General features: G+C 41.9%; 1 protein-coding gene across 1 annotated transcript; it reads right to left on the bottom strand.

Annotated features, from left to right (window-relative positions):
* Positions 1–3,386: 3,386 nt before the first annotated feature.
* LOC118575204 (cytochrome P450 3A11-like) lies at positions 3,387–13,043 on the bottom strand (the record flags this gene model as incomplete). Its single annotated transcript, XM_036175852.1, has 7 exons — positions 12,973–13,043; positions 11,821–11,914; positions 9,442–9,494; positions 6,975–7,074; positions 4,003–4,116; positions 3,829–3,917; positions 3,387–3,535 (listed from the first exon to the last, which is right to left on the bottom strand). Coding segments are annotated over exons 1-7 (670 nt in total), but the record flags the coding sequence as incomplete, so codon positions are not given.
* Positions 13,044–19,866: the final 6,823 nt, after the last annotated feature.

The following is a 19,866-nucleotide window of genomic DNA, read 5'->3' as shown; positions in this document are numbered from 1 at the left end:
TATGCATACTACATGCATGAAGTGCCTGCCAAGGCCATAAGAGGGCATTGAATCCCCTGGAAATTGAGTTACAGATGGTTAAGAGAAATCATGTGAATACTGGGAACAAACCTGGGTCTTCTGCAAGAGCAGCCAGTGCTAAGGGCTGAGTCATCACTCCAGGCCCTTTAGTTTCTTGTGGGTATGTGCTGCTTACAATTAGCAATGGTGCTTAATTTAGAGTTTTAATACTTTCTTTATCAATTACATTTCCATACACAGCTCATGTGTCCTTTTGCCTACATCCCATCCTTCCTCACCACCCAATATCATCCTCTCCTAGTCTCCTTTTAGGCATTATTCCATAACCACACTTATACTTGTTCACATATTTACATTTATTAATTATAGGTTAGACTCTGGAAGTGAGGGAGATTGTGTGATTTCTTCCTTTCTTCCTTCCTTCCTTCCTTCCTTCCTCCTTCCTTCTCTTCCTTCTCTCTCTTTCTTCCTTCCTTCCTTCCTTCTTCCTTCCTTCCTTCCTTCCTTCCTTCCTTCCTTCCTTTCTTCCTTGTTCCTTCCTCTTCTTTCTTCTTTCCTTCTTTTCTTTCTTTTCTCTTTCTTTCTTTTTTCTTTCTTCTTCTTTCTTTCTTTCTTTCTTTCTTTCAAGTTTGGGTCACCTGTTGTTTAGCTTAGCTTTAAAGGGTTGCTGGGTACCAAATTCAGATCTTGTGCTCACGTGGCAAGCGTTTTATCAACGATTCATCTCTCCAGGCCTGGAGTTAATTGTTTTAAATTTTTATTTTAATGTACGGTTTGATCATTTGAGATTTAAAAATTTAAGACTGTAAGCCTCTCTCTGCTTTTTCTTTGCAGGATCTTGGTTTGTCTTCATTTCATACTCTCAAGACATTTTCTATTCCTTTGCTGTGTAGAGGAGATCCCAGAATCTCATGCAATCTAGGAGGAGGCAGTGTACCGTGAAACTATATCTCAACAAATTTTACCATCATCTCCTGGAGATCTTTGACTTAATTGCTTTTTAATAAGAGTGTATTGATTAATTTGCACATACTTTTGACTTTCCTCATATCCTTTCTGTTGCTAGTTTTGTTTTATATCACAACAGTTGAGACACAAATGCTATCTTGGCTGTTCTTTCTTTATTACATATTTTTTATCTAATAACAAATTCATTTATTTATTTGTGTGGGTGCATGTGTGTAGTCGAATGTTTTTTGGGCTGCCAGCTCACAAATAATGTTTATGGGTTTTTGTTTGTTTGTTTGTTTGTTTTGTTTTGTTTTGTTTTATCGAGACAAGTTTCTCTCTGTGTAGCTTTGTGCCTTTCCTGGAACTTGCTCTGTAGAACAGGCTGGCCTTGAACTCACAGAGATCGGCCTGGCTCTGCCTCCCGAGTGCTGGGATTAAAGGCGTGTGCCACCACTGCCTAGCCACAAATAATACTGTAGAGACTTATTATCAATTGTGAAAGCTTGGCTTTAGCTTAAGCTTTTTCGCAGCTTGCTTTTACAAATTAAATTAACCTGTTTCTTTTCATCTGTGTTCTAGCACATAGCTTGGTTATCTCGTCCTCTGTAGTGGTTGTTTGCTGTGGTCAACCTCTTCAGTGTCTCCCTGGGCGTCTCTCTGCCTCAAATTCTTTCGGAGTTCTTCTCTTTCCCCAGAAGTCCCTGCCTAGTCTCTTCGCCTAGCTATTGGCCATTCAGCTATTTATTTATTTGTTTGTTTTCTTTGTTTATTTTTGGTTTTCTCAAGACAGTGTTTCTCTGTATAGCTTTGAGCCTTTCCTGGAACTCGCTTTGGAGACCAGGTTGGCCTCGAACTCACAGAGATCCGCCTGCCTCTGAGTTCAGCTCTTTAATAAACTAACCACAATGACACATACTTACACAGTGTAAACAAATATTCCATATGTGCAGGTAAAACACTCATGCATATAAAATAAAAGTAAATCTTTTCAAAATGTTAAAGCAATTCGGCTATGTAAGAGAGATGATCAAAAAGCAGACATTAAAACTTCTAACTTTGTTTTCTAATTGCATTAGGACTAGGGAAATGCTGATCAAAACCACAGGTTCAGCCCACAGCATATCCACTAACTGGCAAGGTTCAAAGTCATGGGAGAGACAAGCATTGCAGAGCATGGAGAACCTGGAATCCCCTGCAGTTCTAGAAGACATAGAAAACTCTGCAGCTACTTTGGAAAACATATGCTCACTTGTGAAATATGTTAAAAATAGAGTTACTTCTTGATGCAGCAACAATGATTCTGAATAAATACCCCTAAAACATAAAATCAAATATTCAAACATGACCTTGTATGCAAATGCTCATGGCAGCAAAATTCATATAAAACTAACTTCAGTGTCCATCAACAGATAGGGAGTATTACTTGTTCATAGACACAGCAGACTGTGATGCTTGCTTCCTTTAATAATGTGCTAAATGACAGAGGCCTGTCACAGAAACCACATAGTCTATGATCCCATTGATGTGAATAAAATACCCAGAATATGTAAATACACAGAAAGTGAATTGGTGGTGGCTTAGGTCAAGGCTGCTTGAAGGATGATGGTGCAAATGTGCAACATGGCTAGAACTAAGTACTCTGTGGTTGATATTGGTAATGGGGCGTGTGGACCATCAGTCAATGAAGACTCTCAAGTGTTCAAAGTGCTGAGAATAAATGACAGTTGAGTGCTGGGCCCTACATGGAGCATCTATACCAACACCTCCACCACTCAAGGCTCAAAGAACATCATGAGAGAAGGTGTGGGAATAAAGTAAAATTCAGAGGTAGTGGTGTGAGATGCCATATCATGGACATGTCATGGCCCACCCATAAACTGATCACATGAAGGGAATCACACCAATAATACTGGTCAGCATCCTGGGAGGAAGCAATGATTGGACTCACTGGGAAGGGACATAAATTGGGAGGAAGATGTGTTGGGGTGTCTGTGGAAAGAGAGTTAAGGGTAAGAATAATCAAGATATGTTGCATGCCTATATGATACTGTCAAAGGATAAATAAAAGAATTCTAAATCAAAGCCAGGACTGGTGGCTTACACCTTTAACCCTAGCCCTTGGAAGGCAGAGGTAAGGAGATCAATCTGAATTCAAGACCAGCCTGGTCTACATAGCAAATTTCAGGCCAGCTATAGCAACACAGTGAAACACTGTCTAAAAGAAAAATGAAGTTCTAAAACTAAAGTAATGGGTACAGATCTTTGAATGCAAAAAAATATTCACCTTTAAGGGGGTGAATTATCTACCAATAGAGCTGTTAGTTTTGGTAAGTGTGGAAGAGAAAGGCAGAACTGACTAACATGGCCACAGACAAGAGCAGTGGGTCAAAAGGCAGAAGAACCATCACACATACCTACTGACATGAATAATGGGTTAAAAAAATCAAATCTTATCAGCTTCCTGGCCTTTTCCACAAAAGGGTCCTTTGGGTTGTTGAGGGAATCAACGCTCACACCAAATGACGTGCTTGTGATCACATCCATGCTATAGGCCCCAAACACTCTGAGGAGAGAGACATGGGAATTTAACACATGAAGCAAGAGGTCTGAAAATTTCATATTCTTGGGCAGGACAGGTGAAATCATGTCAGTGCTGACCAAGTACCTTCCCCTCCTACCCTCCCCCTTCCCTCATGACCTTGGTACTACCATGTCTCTTTTTCAACTGAATATTTTGTCATCTAGTGTCTAAAGGGGAAGAAGGAGCAGCTGGACCATGTGAGACACACAGAGGATGACCCTATGCCCCAGTTGCCCTTCTTCTCCCAGAACCACAGTGCATGTACCACTACTTACTCTTTCACGGTGATTGGCTTGCCTTTCTCTGCCTCTCTTCTCAAATATTTTACCAATATATCTCCATACTCTTCAATGATGGGGAACATCTAAGCACAAAACACAAAGGCATCTATAGTTAAGTGTGGGGACTCAAGTCTCACAAACGTTACACCTAAAAGTCCTTTCAGTCACCTCTTTGAGTTTTCCACTGGTGAAGGTGGGAGACAGCAAGGCTCGCATTCTCTTCCACTCCTCATCTTCAGACAGGGAGATGGCTTTTCTCATAAACCCCATTGGGCCAATATTCTAGAGTTCAAAAAAATACAAATTTGGCTTTCTGTAAGTCCATAATTTTCCATGGTTGCAAAAGTGCTGAGTGGATATTGTTTCATAAAATTTAGTTACTGATTGTTTACTATGGATCAATCCTCAAGCCAGATGCAAAAAATGTCAGAATTTCCTTATAGCCTATAAGAAATCATATGATCACTGGGTAGCATGTTGAGCTTTCAAATTTTTATATTTCAGATAATTCTAAATGTAAATCTCTCTGTGATTGGAAAATTAGTTATAGGAGTGGGAAGAAGATGGGGGGAACAAATATAGCAGATTTTCCAGAACTATGCAGATGACAAAAGGCTTGGAGATACATAGAAAGCTAACTTTGCATCAGACAAGTGCTCAGTATTTACAACATAAGCAATATGAAAAGGGATATTGTGATGTGTGTGTGTGTGTGTGTGTGTGTGTGTGTGTGTGTGTGTGTGTGTGTACATGCATGCATTCATGCACACATGCATGTGTAGACTAGAGTGCTGGTGTGCATGCTCATTTGGAGACCAGAGGTCTGGCAACATCTTCTATAACTACAATTTTAGGTAGGTCCCTCACTGAATCTAGAATTCTCTGGTTTGTCTAGAGAAGCTAGCCAGTAGCTCCTAGGATCTACCTATTTCCAAACACAGCTCTGAAGTAACACATGCATGCTGCTATGCCGAGGTTTTATATGGAAACTGGGGATCCAAACTCAGGTCCTTTACCCACAGAGCCATCACCCTAGCCCTGAGACACTTAGAGCATTTGATGTTTGGTTTTATTCAAGATTTCTTTTAGTATTGTATGCATGTATGTGTATGAATATATGCAGATGTATACGCAGTGTTTTCAGGGGCCAAAGGAGGGATTTGACTCTCCTAAAGCAGGAGTTACAGGTGGTTGTGAGCTGCTGGATGTGGATGTAGGCAAACAACATCCCATCCTCTTTCAGAGCTTTGAGACACTAAACCACCTCTCTAGCCCCTGGTTTGTTTGGTTTAGGACCTATTTGCTTGTTTAGGAATAATGCTGTAGGAATCCATTTCCCTTACTTATTTATACAGTGATAAATGGGAAAATAAAATTCTATTTCCCTGGTGGGAACATCCTTCTACCTTCCATATGTATAATTTATACTACTGTGGAATCTTTCAACAGGCCCTTATATTAAAATGCTCAGCACAACAGGAAGAAATGGAAATGGCTTCCACTTGATGAAGGGCAGCTGCAAACTAGGTCTTCCACCAACTTCACCAAATGACCAAAGGCTGAATGAAGGCCAGAGAGATGGCTAGCAGGTAAAGGTGCTTGCTGCCAAGCCCATCAACCTGAGTTCAATCCCCAGGACCCACAGAGTAGAAAGAGAGAGACAATATGTTTTCCCAGATAGGTCAATGGGTTAGGGATGGTTTAAAAAAGAGAGAGAACATTGAACTTAGCATCATACCTTACACAAAATTAACATAAATAAAACCATATGTTTAAGAGGAAATCTCAAAAATGTATAATGTGTATTCAAGCAAACCCACACACAAGGACCAGATAAATAGTCATCAGACTTGACACTGACCCTACAATCCATTGAGAAGGAAAATAGATACACAAGGTGAAGAGAAGAAGACAGGCTGAACAAGGCAGCTAATGGTCTATCAAGAGCAATTTGCATGGTTAAGGAGCTGATCTGTATGCTCAGTGCTTGACACCACACAAACCTAGACATGTGATTAACTGTACTAAACTACACAGACATAAGAAAGAACCTGAGAGATACAATCTAGATGACAACAGTGTGCATCCACAACTAGATTACAATAATATAGTATATTTACACTTTCCCATTAGCAAAATGAATGCCCAGACCCTGTTTGTATATTATTGTGGAGGCCACTGTGAATCTATATTTATCTCATTTTTTAAATTTAGTAAGTATCCAGGAGGTGGTGGTGGACACCCTTAATCCCAGCACTCAGGAGGTAGAGGCAGGCAGATCCCTGTTTCTTCAAGGAAAACCTAGTCCACAGAGCGAGTTCTAGTACAGCCAGGGCTACATGAGAAATCCTGTTTCAAAAAACCCAAAATATGAAATAAAAACAAATGCCCAATATTTGTTTGTGGGGCACATGCCTTTACTCCTAGAATTTGGAAAGCAGAGGCAGGTAGAAGCAGGCAGATCTTTGAGTTAGGGCAAGCCTGGTATACAGAGTGGGTTTCAGGGGAGTCAGGGCTACACAGAGAAAAAAATTGTCCCTAAAGAAACAAACGAAGCGAACAAAATAACTTCAATAACTAAATAAAAAGGTTAGCGTTAGTAAAAGGGGATGCTGGAGAGACGGCTCAACTGTTCAGGGCACTTGCTGCTCTACTGGAGCTGCAAAATTCAGTTCCCAGCACACATGTCAAGCCACTCACAACTGCCTGGAACACCAGCTCCATGGCATCTCACACCCTCTTCTGACTCTCAAAGGAACCTACACTCATATAGACACACATATATACACATACATAAAAATAGCATACATGAATCTTTCAACTTTTTTTTTAATTAAAAAAGAGAGTTAGCCAGGCGGCGGTGGCACATGCCTTTAATCCCAGTACTCTAGAGGCAGAGCCAGGCAGATCTCTACGAGTTCATGGCCAGTATGGTCTGCAGAGGACAGGTTCCAGGACAGAAACCAGAACTACACAGAGAAACCCTGTCTCAAAAAACCAAAAAAAGAAACAAGAAAAGAAAAGAAAGAAAAAGGAAAAAAAGAAAGAGAAAAAAGAAAGAAAGGAAAGAAGGAATGAATGAATGAATGGAGGAAGGAAGGAAGGAAGGAAGGAAGGAAGGAAGGAAGGAAGTTACCTACCCGCCTGTTTGTGAAGACAGAGTAGCATTCCTTCACTAGCACATTCTTGATCATCTCTGTGTCTGTGGTAGCTAACACAGGTATATGACCATCAAACAACCTGTGTGGGGGAAAGAGCTGATTAGCCCAAGCCAGGTTCTGAGGCGGGAGCCCCCAGTCCAGACTTTGATTCTCATGTTACATGACCCTCACTCTGGTTATACAACACATTGTCACAGGAGGTCCCAGTCCCACCCAGAGAATCTGACCCCGGATCCAGTGCAGTCTTTGTAAACTGATAGGTAATGAAAATCAAGATACTATGAGCCTCTTAAAGACAAAACAGTTCCAAAAAACATTAAAATTATAAGTCACATGTGGAATTTTTAAGTCTAGATGTGTATATGTGACGGTTGCTTATACTAATTTCTGTGATTTTTGCAAATTGAAAATACTGTAAGTACCTGGAGAGATGGCACCACAGTGAAGAGCACATATTGTTCTGCACACAACCTGAGTTTGCTTCCTAGCACCCAAGTTTGATGGCTCACAATCACCTGTAACTCCAGCTCCAAGGGCATGCAATGCCTCTGGCCTCCAAGATCATCAGCACACACACATGCACATACACATAATTAAAATTAATAGAAACAGATGTTTAAAAATAAAATACTAAAGTAAATATTCATAATTAAATGCTTAAGATAAAATGTTAAAGTTAAAATTAAATATTGTAAAGTAAAAATAAATCTTCAAAACATAAAATTTTAAATGAAAAAATTAAATATAATAAGACATTTCAGTCTCTGAGCTTCGGATGTAGCTCAGTGGTAGAATGACTGACTAGAGTGTACCAGTCCCTTATTTGATACATTGAGCTGAAAAAACAAATGAAAATACAGAATTTCAGTGAGGCGCCATTACCAACTTCCCCAAGCCTCAGATAGTGTGGCAGGCAGGGCAGAAAGAACATGAGAGCCAGGCGGGGAGAGGAGAGCTGCAAAGTGCTGCCTTCCCTGGTCTGGAACTCACTGCAGCTGGGATGACCTCCACAGGCCCTGTGGGTGATTTGACTGTCAACACTGCAGGAGGAAGCTCAGGACCTGAGCCTGCCTGAGGATTTACACACACTAACCCTGGAATGGGGAAGGAAAACGGCCCCGTGAACTCCAGTTCAGCCCTGGGGTCTACACGGTGGAATGGAGAACTGACTGCCACATGTCCTCTGACATTTACATGGTGCCAGGGAACACACGCCCCTCTCTGATAAATAAACAAGTGTAACACAAAAGGAAAAAGGAAACAGTTGCTGGGGGGAGGGCAAGAAGTCTATGTCAGTGGTGAACCTCACACTCCTGTATATAATCTCTTGCTCTCTCTCATGCTTCTCTAAGTCCAATTAAATTCATTGGTACAGACACACAAAACTAATGAAAAATGAAAGCAAAATGTTTCATACAAAAATGATATTAGGGCCAGGTGTAGTGAGTGGCACACATTTTTAATCCCAGCACTTGGAAGGCAGAAGCAGGTGGATGTCTGAGTTCAAAGCAAAGCTGGTCTACATCTTGAGTTTCTGGACAGCCAGTGCTACGTAAAGAGATCCGGTTTTTAAAAAACACAATAAATGGATGAATAAATAAGATATTAGTTCAGTAAAAAGTTGAGAAAACACTATCAAGTGTTGACAAGCAATAATATTGCCAGGATACAATCACACAATGCCATTGGACAGACAGCCCAGCCTGCTGTAGGCATTGAATGACATGGTCTTTATGGTCTATGTCAACTCAGCAGATCTGTGTTCAGACCTGTGATTCCTAAGGATGGATGAGAAGAGATGAAGAGGCAGGAAGAGCCAGAGCCTCCTCCTACTCGTTTGTGTCTCCTAGCATATGATGACACCTACTCCAAAGATCTACCCAGACTCCAGCATCAATGACAGGGAACAGTTCCTGCTGCCGACTCAGCTGCTTTACAGAACCTTTGAGGATATAGATCTAAGGAAGAACACTTTGGTTTTTAAACACATTGGATCTCCAAAGACTGTTCGCTTAGACAAGATACAATGATATACTCTTCTATCAAAAGTCTTGGCAGCTGTTGGTGGTGGCTCACAACTTCCATTCCAAAACTCAGAAAGCAGAGGCAGGTGGATCTCTGTGAGTTGTAGGTAAGTATGGTCTACAGAGAAAGTTCCAGGACAACCAGAGCTGTTACACAGAGAAACCATGTCTCAAAAACAAAGCAAAGCAACAAAACACAAGGCCCAGAGTCTATGGAACTCTGTGCCTGGCCTGTCAAAAAGCCACAGTGTGCAATGTTCTCAAGATAGTTAGAACTGGGAGCCATGGCACTTAATGACACATGGCATCACTCTTACAACAGAGAGGTGCATGACGACAGTCCTGGGCTGACATTGTCCTTGTACATGTAGAGCACATTCTCCTAAAAAGATCACTTCCATGGAACTTTCCAGAATACTCACCCCCATATTTTTCCATACTTTTTATAGCACTCAACATCAAATTTCCATATACCCTGCAAAGAGAAATAGTGTGAAATCACTATTGCCCTTTACGTACCAACCCTTCTGTAGCCAGGGAACGAAACCCTCAAATCCCATGAAAGGAGCTTTACTATTTCTGACAGAGAAAGTTTCTTCAGCGATGTTTAGTGCCACCAGCCAGATGGCTCAGCGGGAAAAGGCAGAGTGATAGGGCAGGACATCTGATACCTTCCTGTGGCCCCTGCATTCAACCTCATAGCATGCATATATGCATATCACCAGATACACACCACACAACAATAGTAGTAGTAGTAGTAGTAGTAGTAGTAGTAGTAGTAGTAGTAGAAGTAGTAGTAGTAGTAGTAACAACAACAATAATAATAATAATAAATTGTTTTAAAGAATTATAAAGTAAGTATCCAACATTCAGGAAGAAAAACCTGAGCAGATGGCAGTGCAAGCTTAGGCACTCGCCCTCTGAATGTGACCTTGGGGACATCTGCTGTGGACTCGGTGTCAAGCAGGTTAGTCACAAATGATCCATCTAGACTTAAATGTGGCATATTACACACTCATTACTGAAGTTTCGAATAATTTTGTTAAACCATCCTTTCCCTAGTGGTTCTGCCTTTAACAAATCTTTAAAAGAAAATTTAAAAATGCATTGTGAAGTCAAGTGTCTGAGGTTTATGCCAGCTGTCATGCTGTCTCAGGTATTCACCCTCACTGCTCAGACTCATGCACAGGATGTTGCCTTAAGAGGAAGAGAAGCAGCTGTAGGTACATTGTAGTATTACAGCACTTACCTGGCATGTAAAAGCCCTGGGTACCATTCTCAGGACCACAAAAACAAAACAGAATAGAAAATTTGTCACTAGAACTGGAGACCTGACTCAGCAGTTAAGAGCACTTGCTGATCTTCCCAGGGATGCAAGTTCCCTCCCCAGCACCCACAACCAACACCTCCATCCAACTGTAACTCTGGATCCAGGGAATGCAGTGCCCTCTTATGGCCTCTGTAGGTACTGCACTCATGTGCACAAACCCAGGAGAATATGCATGAAATCTTCTTTCTAAAAGAATCAAGCGTTAACTAGGACCTCCATTCCTACAGAAAGAGAGTGAAGCAAAATACTCTAGTTCTCAAGAACCAAGACATGTCATGAGGGTGAATGTTGGGGACAGAGCCATGGAAATAATCTCAGGGGTTCAATGATTATGCAGAAAATCCAAGTATATGAAAAGTCCCCCAATGGTGTCTATGTGGGTCTGTGATATGCTGATGCGTCAGAAATACTCAGTAAAAAGAAAAAATTTTGCTCATGAGCCTGTGTACAAAGAGGAGAATTTTAATTTAATGCATACAGTTTGATGTCCTTGAAGCTGGGAACCCCTTCAAGATTTTCTTCAAATAAGTAGAGCAGTGCCTTTCCAGAATCTGCACTGGGTAAGAAACAAACTTCTTTTTGCCACAAAGTTTGAGCATCATGTTCCAAATATCAAGATTAAATGGGCTGCAGATCTGGGCGTTTCACCCAAGGCAAACTTGACGGTGAAAAAACTGACGTTAGAGCCAGTGAGATGGCTCAGTATGAAAAGCACTTGACACTAACCCTGATAACCAGAGTTTCATCCCTAGGACTCATATGGTGCAAAAAGAAAACTGACCCACAAGTTGTCCTTTGACCTACCTATGCAGGCCATGTTGTAGACACACACACACACACACACACACACACACACACACACACAATTAATAAATAGGGGGAGAAGTTGACAGTGGGAGCTGTGGAGATGGGTCAGTGGGAAATCACACCCTTAAAAGCAGAGTTTGAATCCCCAGTATCTGTGTCGATGCCAAGCAGGGTTAAAGCCCAACAGTTGTCCCTGCTTGCAGGACACAGATAGACAGGAGCTCCCTGGAGCAATGTTGCTAGCTAAACCTGTAAAGCCGAGAGAGCTGGGTTCCAGTGGGAGACTGTGCCTCAAAGTGTAAAGTATAAAGTGAAGAGCAATCAAGAAGACACCCAGTATCAACCTCTGGCTCACCATGCTTGAAAAAATCCATGCATATCCACCTGCACACATATGGGCATACACACCCATGCAAATACATGAATATACACTATAATCACACACACACACACACACACACACACACACACACACACACACACACATTTAATAGTTTTAAGTTTACAACAGAGCCCCAAGGAACTACTAGACTTCTCTAATATCATGAGAACACACAGTATGACAGCCTGAAGTCTCAGAGTTTCCTCCCAAGGAGCATTTAATAGAACTAAACCATTATTGAACAACAAGGGAAGCCATATGGAGAGTTCAACCAACACTCACCTTGTGGTAATTCAGCAGAGTTCCTACAAATGGCAGAGGTTTGGGCCCAGGAATCCCGTGTTTCTTAAAGATGTCATGTTTATGGGTCCCAAATCTATAAAGTTAAACCGAAAGCCTTATGACCACACACACAGAAGAGAGGAGATAAATGTGACTAAAACCCCAAAATAAAGCAAAACAATGACTTGGCTGCTCCTCCAGTTCCCAGAGCTTAGGGAAAGGCTGAGAGGTCCAGTGTGCATGGCAGCCCACTGTTCATATCTGTTTCTCCTGAGTTCTGGTAGATCTTGGGGTAACCTGAAATTCAATCAGGTCATAGTCAGAGTAAATCTTATCAGAAAACCACCTCACCTCAGCAAAAGGGAGTTGAACGTTCGTGTGGGTGTGCCCAGCAGATCTGCACACTGTCAATATGAACTTTTAGAGTTAGTATAACTGGGCTACAGTCCAGAAGTGGAGTGTTTGACTAGCACATACAAGCTCTGGTTTGACACCCTCCCCCTTATGCCAAAAATGCAAAATGAACTCAGTTGTCTCTTCCTTTTGGGTCTCCAAGATGACTCCACATGTAAAATAACAGGCTGCCAATGTTGATAATCTGAGTTTGACCCTCAGGAGCCACATGATAGGAGAGAACTGACGCCTCAAAATTGTATACACACACACACACACACACACACAGAGAGAGAGAGAGAGAGAGACAGAGAGACAGAGAGACAGAGAGAGACAGAGAGAGAGAGACAGAGAGAGAGAGACAGAGACAGAGACACAGAGACACAGAGACACAGAGAGACAGAGAGACAGAGAGAGAGACTCATATGCTGGCCCTAGGCCCCATAAATAAAAACATGTAATTTAAAATGTTTTTACAACAGTTAATTTCATCTTCTGCTCACTTTCTAAAGTTTTATTCTTGTGCTTGTGGAGGGCATCAGATCCCCTGCAACTGTAGTTAGAGAAAATTGTGAGCCACAGGTGGATGAGAGGATTGAAACCTGAGTCCTCTAGAAGAACATTCAATGCTCTTAATCACTGAGCTGTCTCTCCAGCCCCTGCTTCTGATACCATTTTTTACCTTCGAGACAGAACATAGGTCTAAGTATTACCTCAATCCCAAGGCATAGTGGGCAAGGATCTTTGATGGTTACGCACCGGTATAGAAGCACCAGACTGATTGCCAGGAGGACACAGGTTTCCAGGGAGAGAACTGAAGTCAGGTCCATCATGGCTTGTCTGTCAGCAATGTACCCCACTGTGTTCTTCCTCCAGCTGTGTGTGCTACCCTTTGCAGGGCTTTCCTTCTGCCCAACAGTGCTGAAGTGTGCACAGCCTGCAGTGTTTATACCCTGGGAAGATGGTGGGGCCAGGGCTCCAGCCAGTAGATGGATCACCTCTATGTCACCTGGACTTTGGTATCCTCTTTTCATTGGCAAATCATAAAGTTCATGCACACCCTGTTTTGACCTCCTTTGTGTTAACATTCTGTGCAGAATCAATAAACAATGATGTCATTTCAGGAAGACCAATGGTTATTTGGTTTTTTTTTTTTAATGAGAAATTTAAATAAATTCATTGACATTAAATGTCGTTTGATCAAGGCATGCTTCATTCATAAGATACCTGAAATGAAGCAAAAATTGTGTCATCTGCATGTAGACCTTTACAGAATGTCTTTATAACTCCTTTATAGACATTGTGTCATTTTGACAACTCAACTCAGCAAAACAACAGCAATCTGTTAGAACCTGTCCTCACCTGTGCCCCTCACAAACAGAGCCATTTCTCCAGGGTTTAACTCCCCCCCACACATCATCTCCTTCCTCTAGCTCACCACTGAGGGTCTTCCTGTATACCCTTCAGTGCATGATGAGACTGTTCTGGGCAGTAGTCACCAATACGTAATAGAGTCATCATTCAGACCAGTCAAGTTGAACTGGGACAGGTGGCCAGGTCTCGTATGTCCCAGTGGACAAACTGCTCAGCATGGTTCAATGAGGTCATGTTTTACAGTGTGAGGAAATGAGATGCAATGCTACAAGTGTTCCCTGACAGCCATGGCTCACAACCAAAGACTATGTAGAAAGCTCATATGTGTGTAAATCCCTCTGATCAGTTGCCTGTAGCTGTTAAGGGAGTGTTTTTGGGGTCATGAGATGTTCTAAAAACACTGACTGTGTAACTTCTGTAGAACCATATCTAAAATTACACTGTACACAAGGTGGTGATGGCACATACCTTAGTCCCCGCACTCAGGAGGCAGAGGCAGGAGAGTCTCAGTTAATTTAAGACCATTCTGGTCTACAGAGAGAGGTCTATGGCTGTTGCACAGAGAAAACCTGTCTTAAAAAAAGAAAAGGAAAAAAGAAAAGAAAATTACACTGTAAATGGGTAGATCAGGCAGTGTGTGAATTATGCATACCAATAAAGCTGATGTATTGGTTAAAGTTTTTATTTTTATTTGGGACCGCAGATGTTTGGTTGTTTGTTGTTTAAGAATAAAGAAAAACTCTGAGCAGTGATAATCTGATGGTAGAGTGACAGCTTAGCAGTCACAAAGCCCTGCTCCAACCCCAACACCAAGTACTTGGTAGTAGACTTCTGTAATCCCAGAACTCAGGTTGTATAGGCAGGCGAGTCAGTAGTTCAAAGAGTAAGTTCAAACCTATGTAGAGAGTTTGAGACCAGTCCTGAGTACATGAGTCCCTGTTTTGAGGGGAGAAACAACAAATTCCTCTACACATTTTATTCCCCAAAATTCAACCTCTGCCACTCCATGACAGTGGTCATCATGAGAAGGAGACAGACCTCACCACTTCCTGCTGAACTATTGACACCTAGCAGGTTCCGGGAGAGAGGGAGGCCTTGTATTCAGTTGTGTGCCCACTGGCGGGTGGTGACCCACAGGCTCTAATGGACAGTTCTAAACCCACAGTCACACAGATGGCACCAGTCGAAGTCTGCAGGACACAAGACAAATCACAAATGTGGGAAAGAGATTTTCAGGGAAGAAGTGAGGCTGACAAGGTTGGGGGTGAAGTAAGAGAGAGTGGGGAAATCAGTCAGAATGAATCAATACACGGGTAACGTTGTTGAACGACAAAATGTATTAATTAAAAATAAGTACAGTGCGGTGCTCTGGGTTGGGGATGTAGCTCAGCTGACAGAGTACTTGCCTAGTATGCACAAAGACCTGGGCTGGATCATCAACACCACATAACAGGGTCTAGTGGTGGTTCTAATCTCTTCACTCCAGGGGTAGAGACTGGAAGACCAGAAGTTCAAGACCACGTTGTCTACATAGGAAATTTAAGTTGGCTAGCCTGGGCTACAGTGTGAGACCCTGTATTTAAAAAGTACATGTCACTTCAATAAGGAAGTCAGGAGAAGGGAGACTCCAGGTGTTCGGGAGCATTCCTTTAATATACAGTATTGCATCTCCATGTTTTCTTTATCTATAATTCCATTCTATGGAAGTAAAGAGCACACATGCTGCTGGGAAATATAGCTCAGTGGTAGTGCATTTGAGCAGCATGCATGATATCCTAGATCCAATCCCTTTTAGCAGGAGAAAAAAAATCTCCAAACCACCAAGTTGAGGCTGCATTGGTAATACTTTGGGTGGGTGAGATGGCTCAGCTGGTAAAGGTACTTGCTGCCAAAGCCTGATAAGGTGAGTTTGACCCCTGAGACCTACATGGTAGAAGGGGAGAACTAACTCCTGCAAGATGTATTCAGACCTCCACAAGCATGTGATAGCACAGTCAGACACACCCACAAAGTTCATTTAATAGAAAAATTTTAAATAGCACCAAGACCATGTATTCTATTTTTCCTGTGCAGAGAAAGACCAGGTACATGGGTTAGAACATGTACATGTCCTACACTGACCAGGTGATGGCTGTTGGCATAGATTCCAAGCGCTCTGGCCATGTCCTGTGATGTGCAGGGCAGGTAGATTTCCATGAGTCTAAGGCCCCATATTTCCTAGTAAATCCATTGTTTTCATATATTCAAAGGAAAAGAGAATGAATGGAAGGAAAGTATGAATGACCAGTAGTCAGGCCTAGAAATCAGACCATCTTAGCAAATGTGTTTTAGAGGAAGGTCAGAATGAATTTTCACAGGGCATTGGCTTCTAACAATAAAACCAGGAAGACTTTGGGTTTTGATGAACAAGTTAAGCTGTTGACAGCTGCAGGGTAATCCACTCTCCTCTAACCCTCCTTGAGTGTAGTTGCTGTGACTCTTCAGTTGGGAAACTAGAAATGGGTGATCCCACCCACCAACACCTTAGTGTCCTCTTGACTCACATTCCTCTTTCTCCCTCTAAGAGGGGATGCCACTGGATTCTGGGCATGGAGAAGCCTGCACATGCCAAGTACTAAGTACAACAGAATCTCAAACTTTCCCCTCATCTCTACTGAGGGAGAGACACTAAAAAATAATTAGCACCATATCAGTCAACATGCTGAGAGGCAGTAGTAATTGCATTTGGTGAGTTATTAACAATAGTAAAAATGATAGGAGATGAAGGGGGAGGAGATGTATCAGGAATGCTTAGGAGGGAGCAGGAAGGAGCTGGGGGTGTGTACAATCAAGATATATGTATGAAATTGTAAAAAACAAAATCAATAAAAGGTACATTTTTTTTTCAAAAACCTGTTGTGGCTATAGACATTGGTCAGCAGTTCAGAGCACTTGCTATACTTCCAGAAGTTCTGGACTTGATTCCCAGCACCCAAAACAAGCAGCCCTTAACTGCCTGTAAATCTATCTCCAGGGGAATCCAATATTGTTCTTAGGACTGCAAAGGCACCCAGATAAAAGTGGCATACACACACACAGACACAGACACAGACACACACACACACACACACACACACACACACACACACATACACAGACCGACACACACAGAGAATGAGAGAGAGAGAGAGAGAACACAGAATGAGAGAGGGGGAATTTTTAAGGAAAGCATAGCTTTTGAATTACAAATTGTGTTAGGTATTATAAAGTTAAACAACCTAGAACTGAGTATCTCAGTCAGACTTAATATCCATGACCATTCCTACAATTTGCTCTCCTCTGAAAAAAAGTGAAGATATGACATGAGGAATGGGAAGTATGTGGTCTCTGGTATTCCTAGACTTATCTCTTCACCTTTGTAAAAGAGAAATCGAGCGGAATTGAACTAAGAGATTCAAATGCCTGCTCACCCCTATCATAAGAACTTTTCAACACTGCTTGCCTCTTTCAACCTCTCCCCACATCAAGAAGTTTCTGACACCTATTTCTTTATCATTGCTTCAATCTTATTTATCACTTAGAATCTCCCAAATCCTCCAGCCCCACCTGGATCCAAGAGCTCATAAGTATAGGGTGGAGCACTAAGAAATGAGAAGGATTTATAGAAGTAAACAACCACTGTGGCCTTGAGTTCTAGAAATTACATTTTTTTCCTCAATTTGAAGTTTGGGGAAGTGTGGAGGACAACACAACCACAGGTACATGTACACACATGCACCCTGTACCAACAAAGCTTACAGCCAGACAGTGGTGGTGCACTCCTTTAATCCCGGCATTTGGGAGTCAGAGCCAGGCAGATCTCTGTGAGTTTGAGGCCAGCCTGTTCTACAGAGCTAGATCCAGGACAGGCCACAAAATTATACAGAGAAACCCTATCTCGAAAAACAAAAACAAACAAAATTCAAATAAAAAGCTTACCTAAGACAAGAATAGCTAATGTTTACTGTTCTAAGTACTTTGCCCACATTAGCTGATATCATCCACTCCTCAACCCTGTGAGGACAGCTCCATAACAAGTGAAGAAACCATGCCCCAAGTTATAACTGATTCACCCAAGGTTGCATAATAAATCCCTGACACAACCAGGAAACAAGAAAGAGATCATGTAGCTCAAGGTTTCCATCTTCTTATTGGCATTTGTAATTAAAATAAAATAAAAATGCATCATCTCCTTCTTCTCCCTCCAGTTCCCCCCATGTCCCCACTCCATCTCAATATCATGGCCTCCTTTTAATTATTATTGTTACACACATATAAGTATAAATATATAAAAACAACCTGCTGAGTCTGTTTAGTGTGTCTCATTGGTATATGTTTACAGGGCTGACCAGTTGGAACTTGACAAGCAATTAAGGGGAAGACTTGCACAACTCAGCCCAGTTGCCAGCCAGCAGGTAGGGTCCCTGTGGGAAGGTTCCCCTTTCCAAGACACACCCCCAACCCCAGGGGACGCTGCAATCTACACACTCTGCCCCTACGCCCATCCCTTTGAGACACCTGCCAGGTCCTGAGACTTAGAGACCAGCCCACAGTTCCCAACTGGCCCAGAACTCCTATCTGACTCAGGGAGCTCCCATCTGACCCAGAGAGCTCCCATCTGGCCCAGAGAGCTCTCATCTGGCCCAGAGAGCTCTCATCAGGCCCAGGGAGCACCAATCTAGCCCAGAGAACTCCCATTGGATAAAGAGCTGTCATTGGATCAAGAGGAAACTCAGGAGACAGGGAATCTGCCAGCCCTCACTAGACCAAGAGTGGCTTTCTGAGAAGCAGAATCAGCCACCTCTAATTGGACCAAGAAAGGATTCCTGAAACGCCAAATCTGTCAGCTCTGATTGGATAAATAGCACTGATAAAACCAAGAAATTGAGGAAATACAAAGAAAAAAGTGGAGGAAATCAATAAAGAAAATAAAAAGTCAAATAAAAAATGGGAAAAACTCTATAAAAAAAAAACTTGAGGAAAAGACAAATAAAGCAGAAGGAAACAATAAATCCATGAAATAAAAAACCATGAAAAAGCAATGAAACAGATGAGGGAAACAATCCAAGACCTGAAAAAGGAAGCAGAAACAAAGAAGAAGACACAAACAGAGGGAATGCTGGAAACAGAGATTCTGAGTACATGAACAGGAAACACAGATGTAAGCATATCCAACAGAATACAAGAGATGGAAGAGAGCATCTCCGGTGTAGAGGATACATTAGAGGAAATGGATTTGTCAGTCAAAGAAAATAACAATGCCAAAAAAGTCATAACACAAAATGTCCAAGAAATCTGGGCCATCATGAAAAGACCAAACCTATAAATAATAGGGATAGAGGAAGGAGAAGAATACCAACTCAAAGGCACAGAAAATATTTTTAACAAGATCATAGAAGAAAACTTTCCCAACTTAAAGAAAGAAATGCCTATGAAGATGCAAGAAGCCTATAGAACACCAAACAGACTAGACCCCCCCCCAAAAAGTCCCCTCGCCAAATAATAACTAAACAACTAAACCTACAGAATAAAGAAAGAATATTGAGAGCAGCAAAGGAAAAAGACCAAGTGGCATATAAAGGCAAACCTATCAGAATAACACCCGACTTCAATATGGAGAATTTGAAAGCCAGAAGGACCTGGACAGATGTAATACAGACACTAATAGACCATGGATGCCTGCCTAGACTAATACAGCCACAAAACTTTCAATCATCATAGATGGAGTGAACAAGACATTCCAAGACAAAGCCAGATTTAAACAATACTTATCCACAAACCCAGCCCTACAGAAGGCACTAGAAGGAAAATTCCAACCTAAGGAAGGGAAATACACCCATGAAAACATAGGCAATAGATAACACCACAGCAGTAAACCCCAAAGAAGAGAAGTACACACACCACCACCACCACCAAAAAATAAAAATAATAACAGGAATGAACAATCACTGGTCATTAATATCCTTTAATATCAATGGACACAATTCACCTATAAAAACACAGAGGCTATGGCCTGGACAGGTGTCTCCATGAAGGTAAGGTGACCTGCTTACATCCCATGCAACCTATGTCAGACACTCATTTTTTAGTAAAAGGGGGGGACCTGTAGGTCCCTGGACCCTGTTTTGGGTAACTGTTGCCTTGCTTGCTGACCTTGACCTTGATATGCTCCCTATGTTAATTGCCTGCAAGATTCCACCCTTCTGAATGCTTAAAGGAAGCTCCTTGTCTATGTATCCAGCATATTGGGCGTTAACCGCT

This window comes from Onychomys torridus, unplaced genomic scaffold (genome assembly GCF_903995425.1).
Source record: "Onychomys torridus unplaced genomic scaffold, mOncTor1.1, whole genome shotgun sequence".
Lineage (NCBI taxonomy): Eukaryota > Metazoa > Chordata > Mammalia > Rodentia > Cricetidae > Onychomys > Onychomys torridus.
The sequence above is the reverse complement of the archived record's forward strand: the minus strand, read 5'-3'. Positions and strand labels throughout refer to the sequence as shown.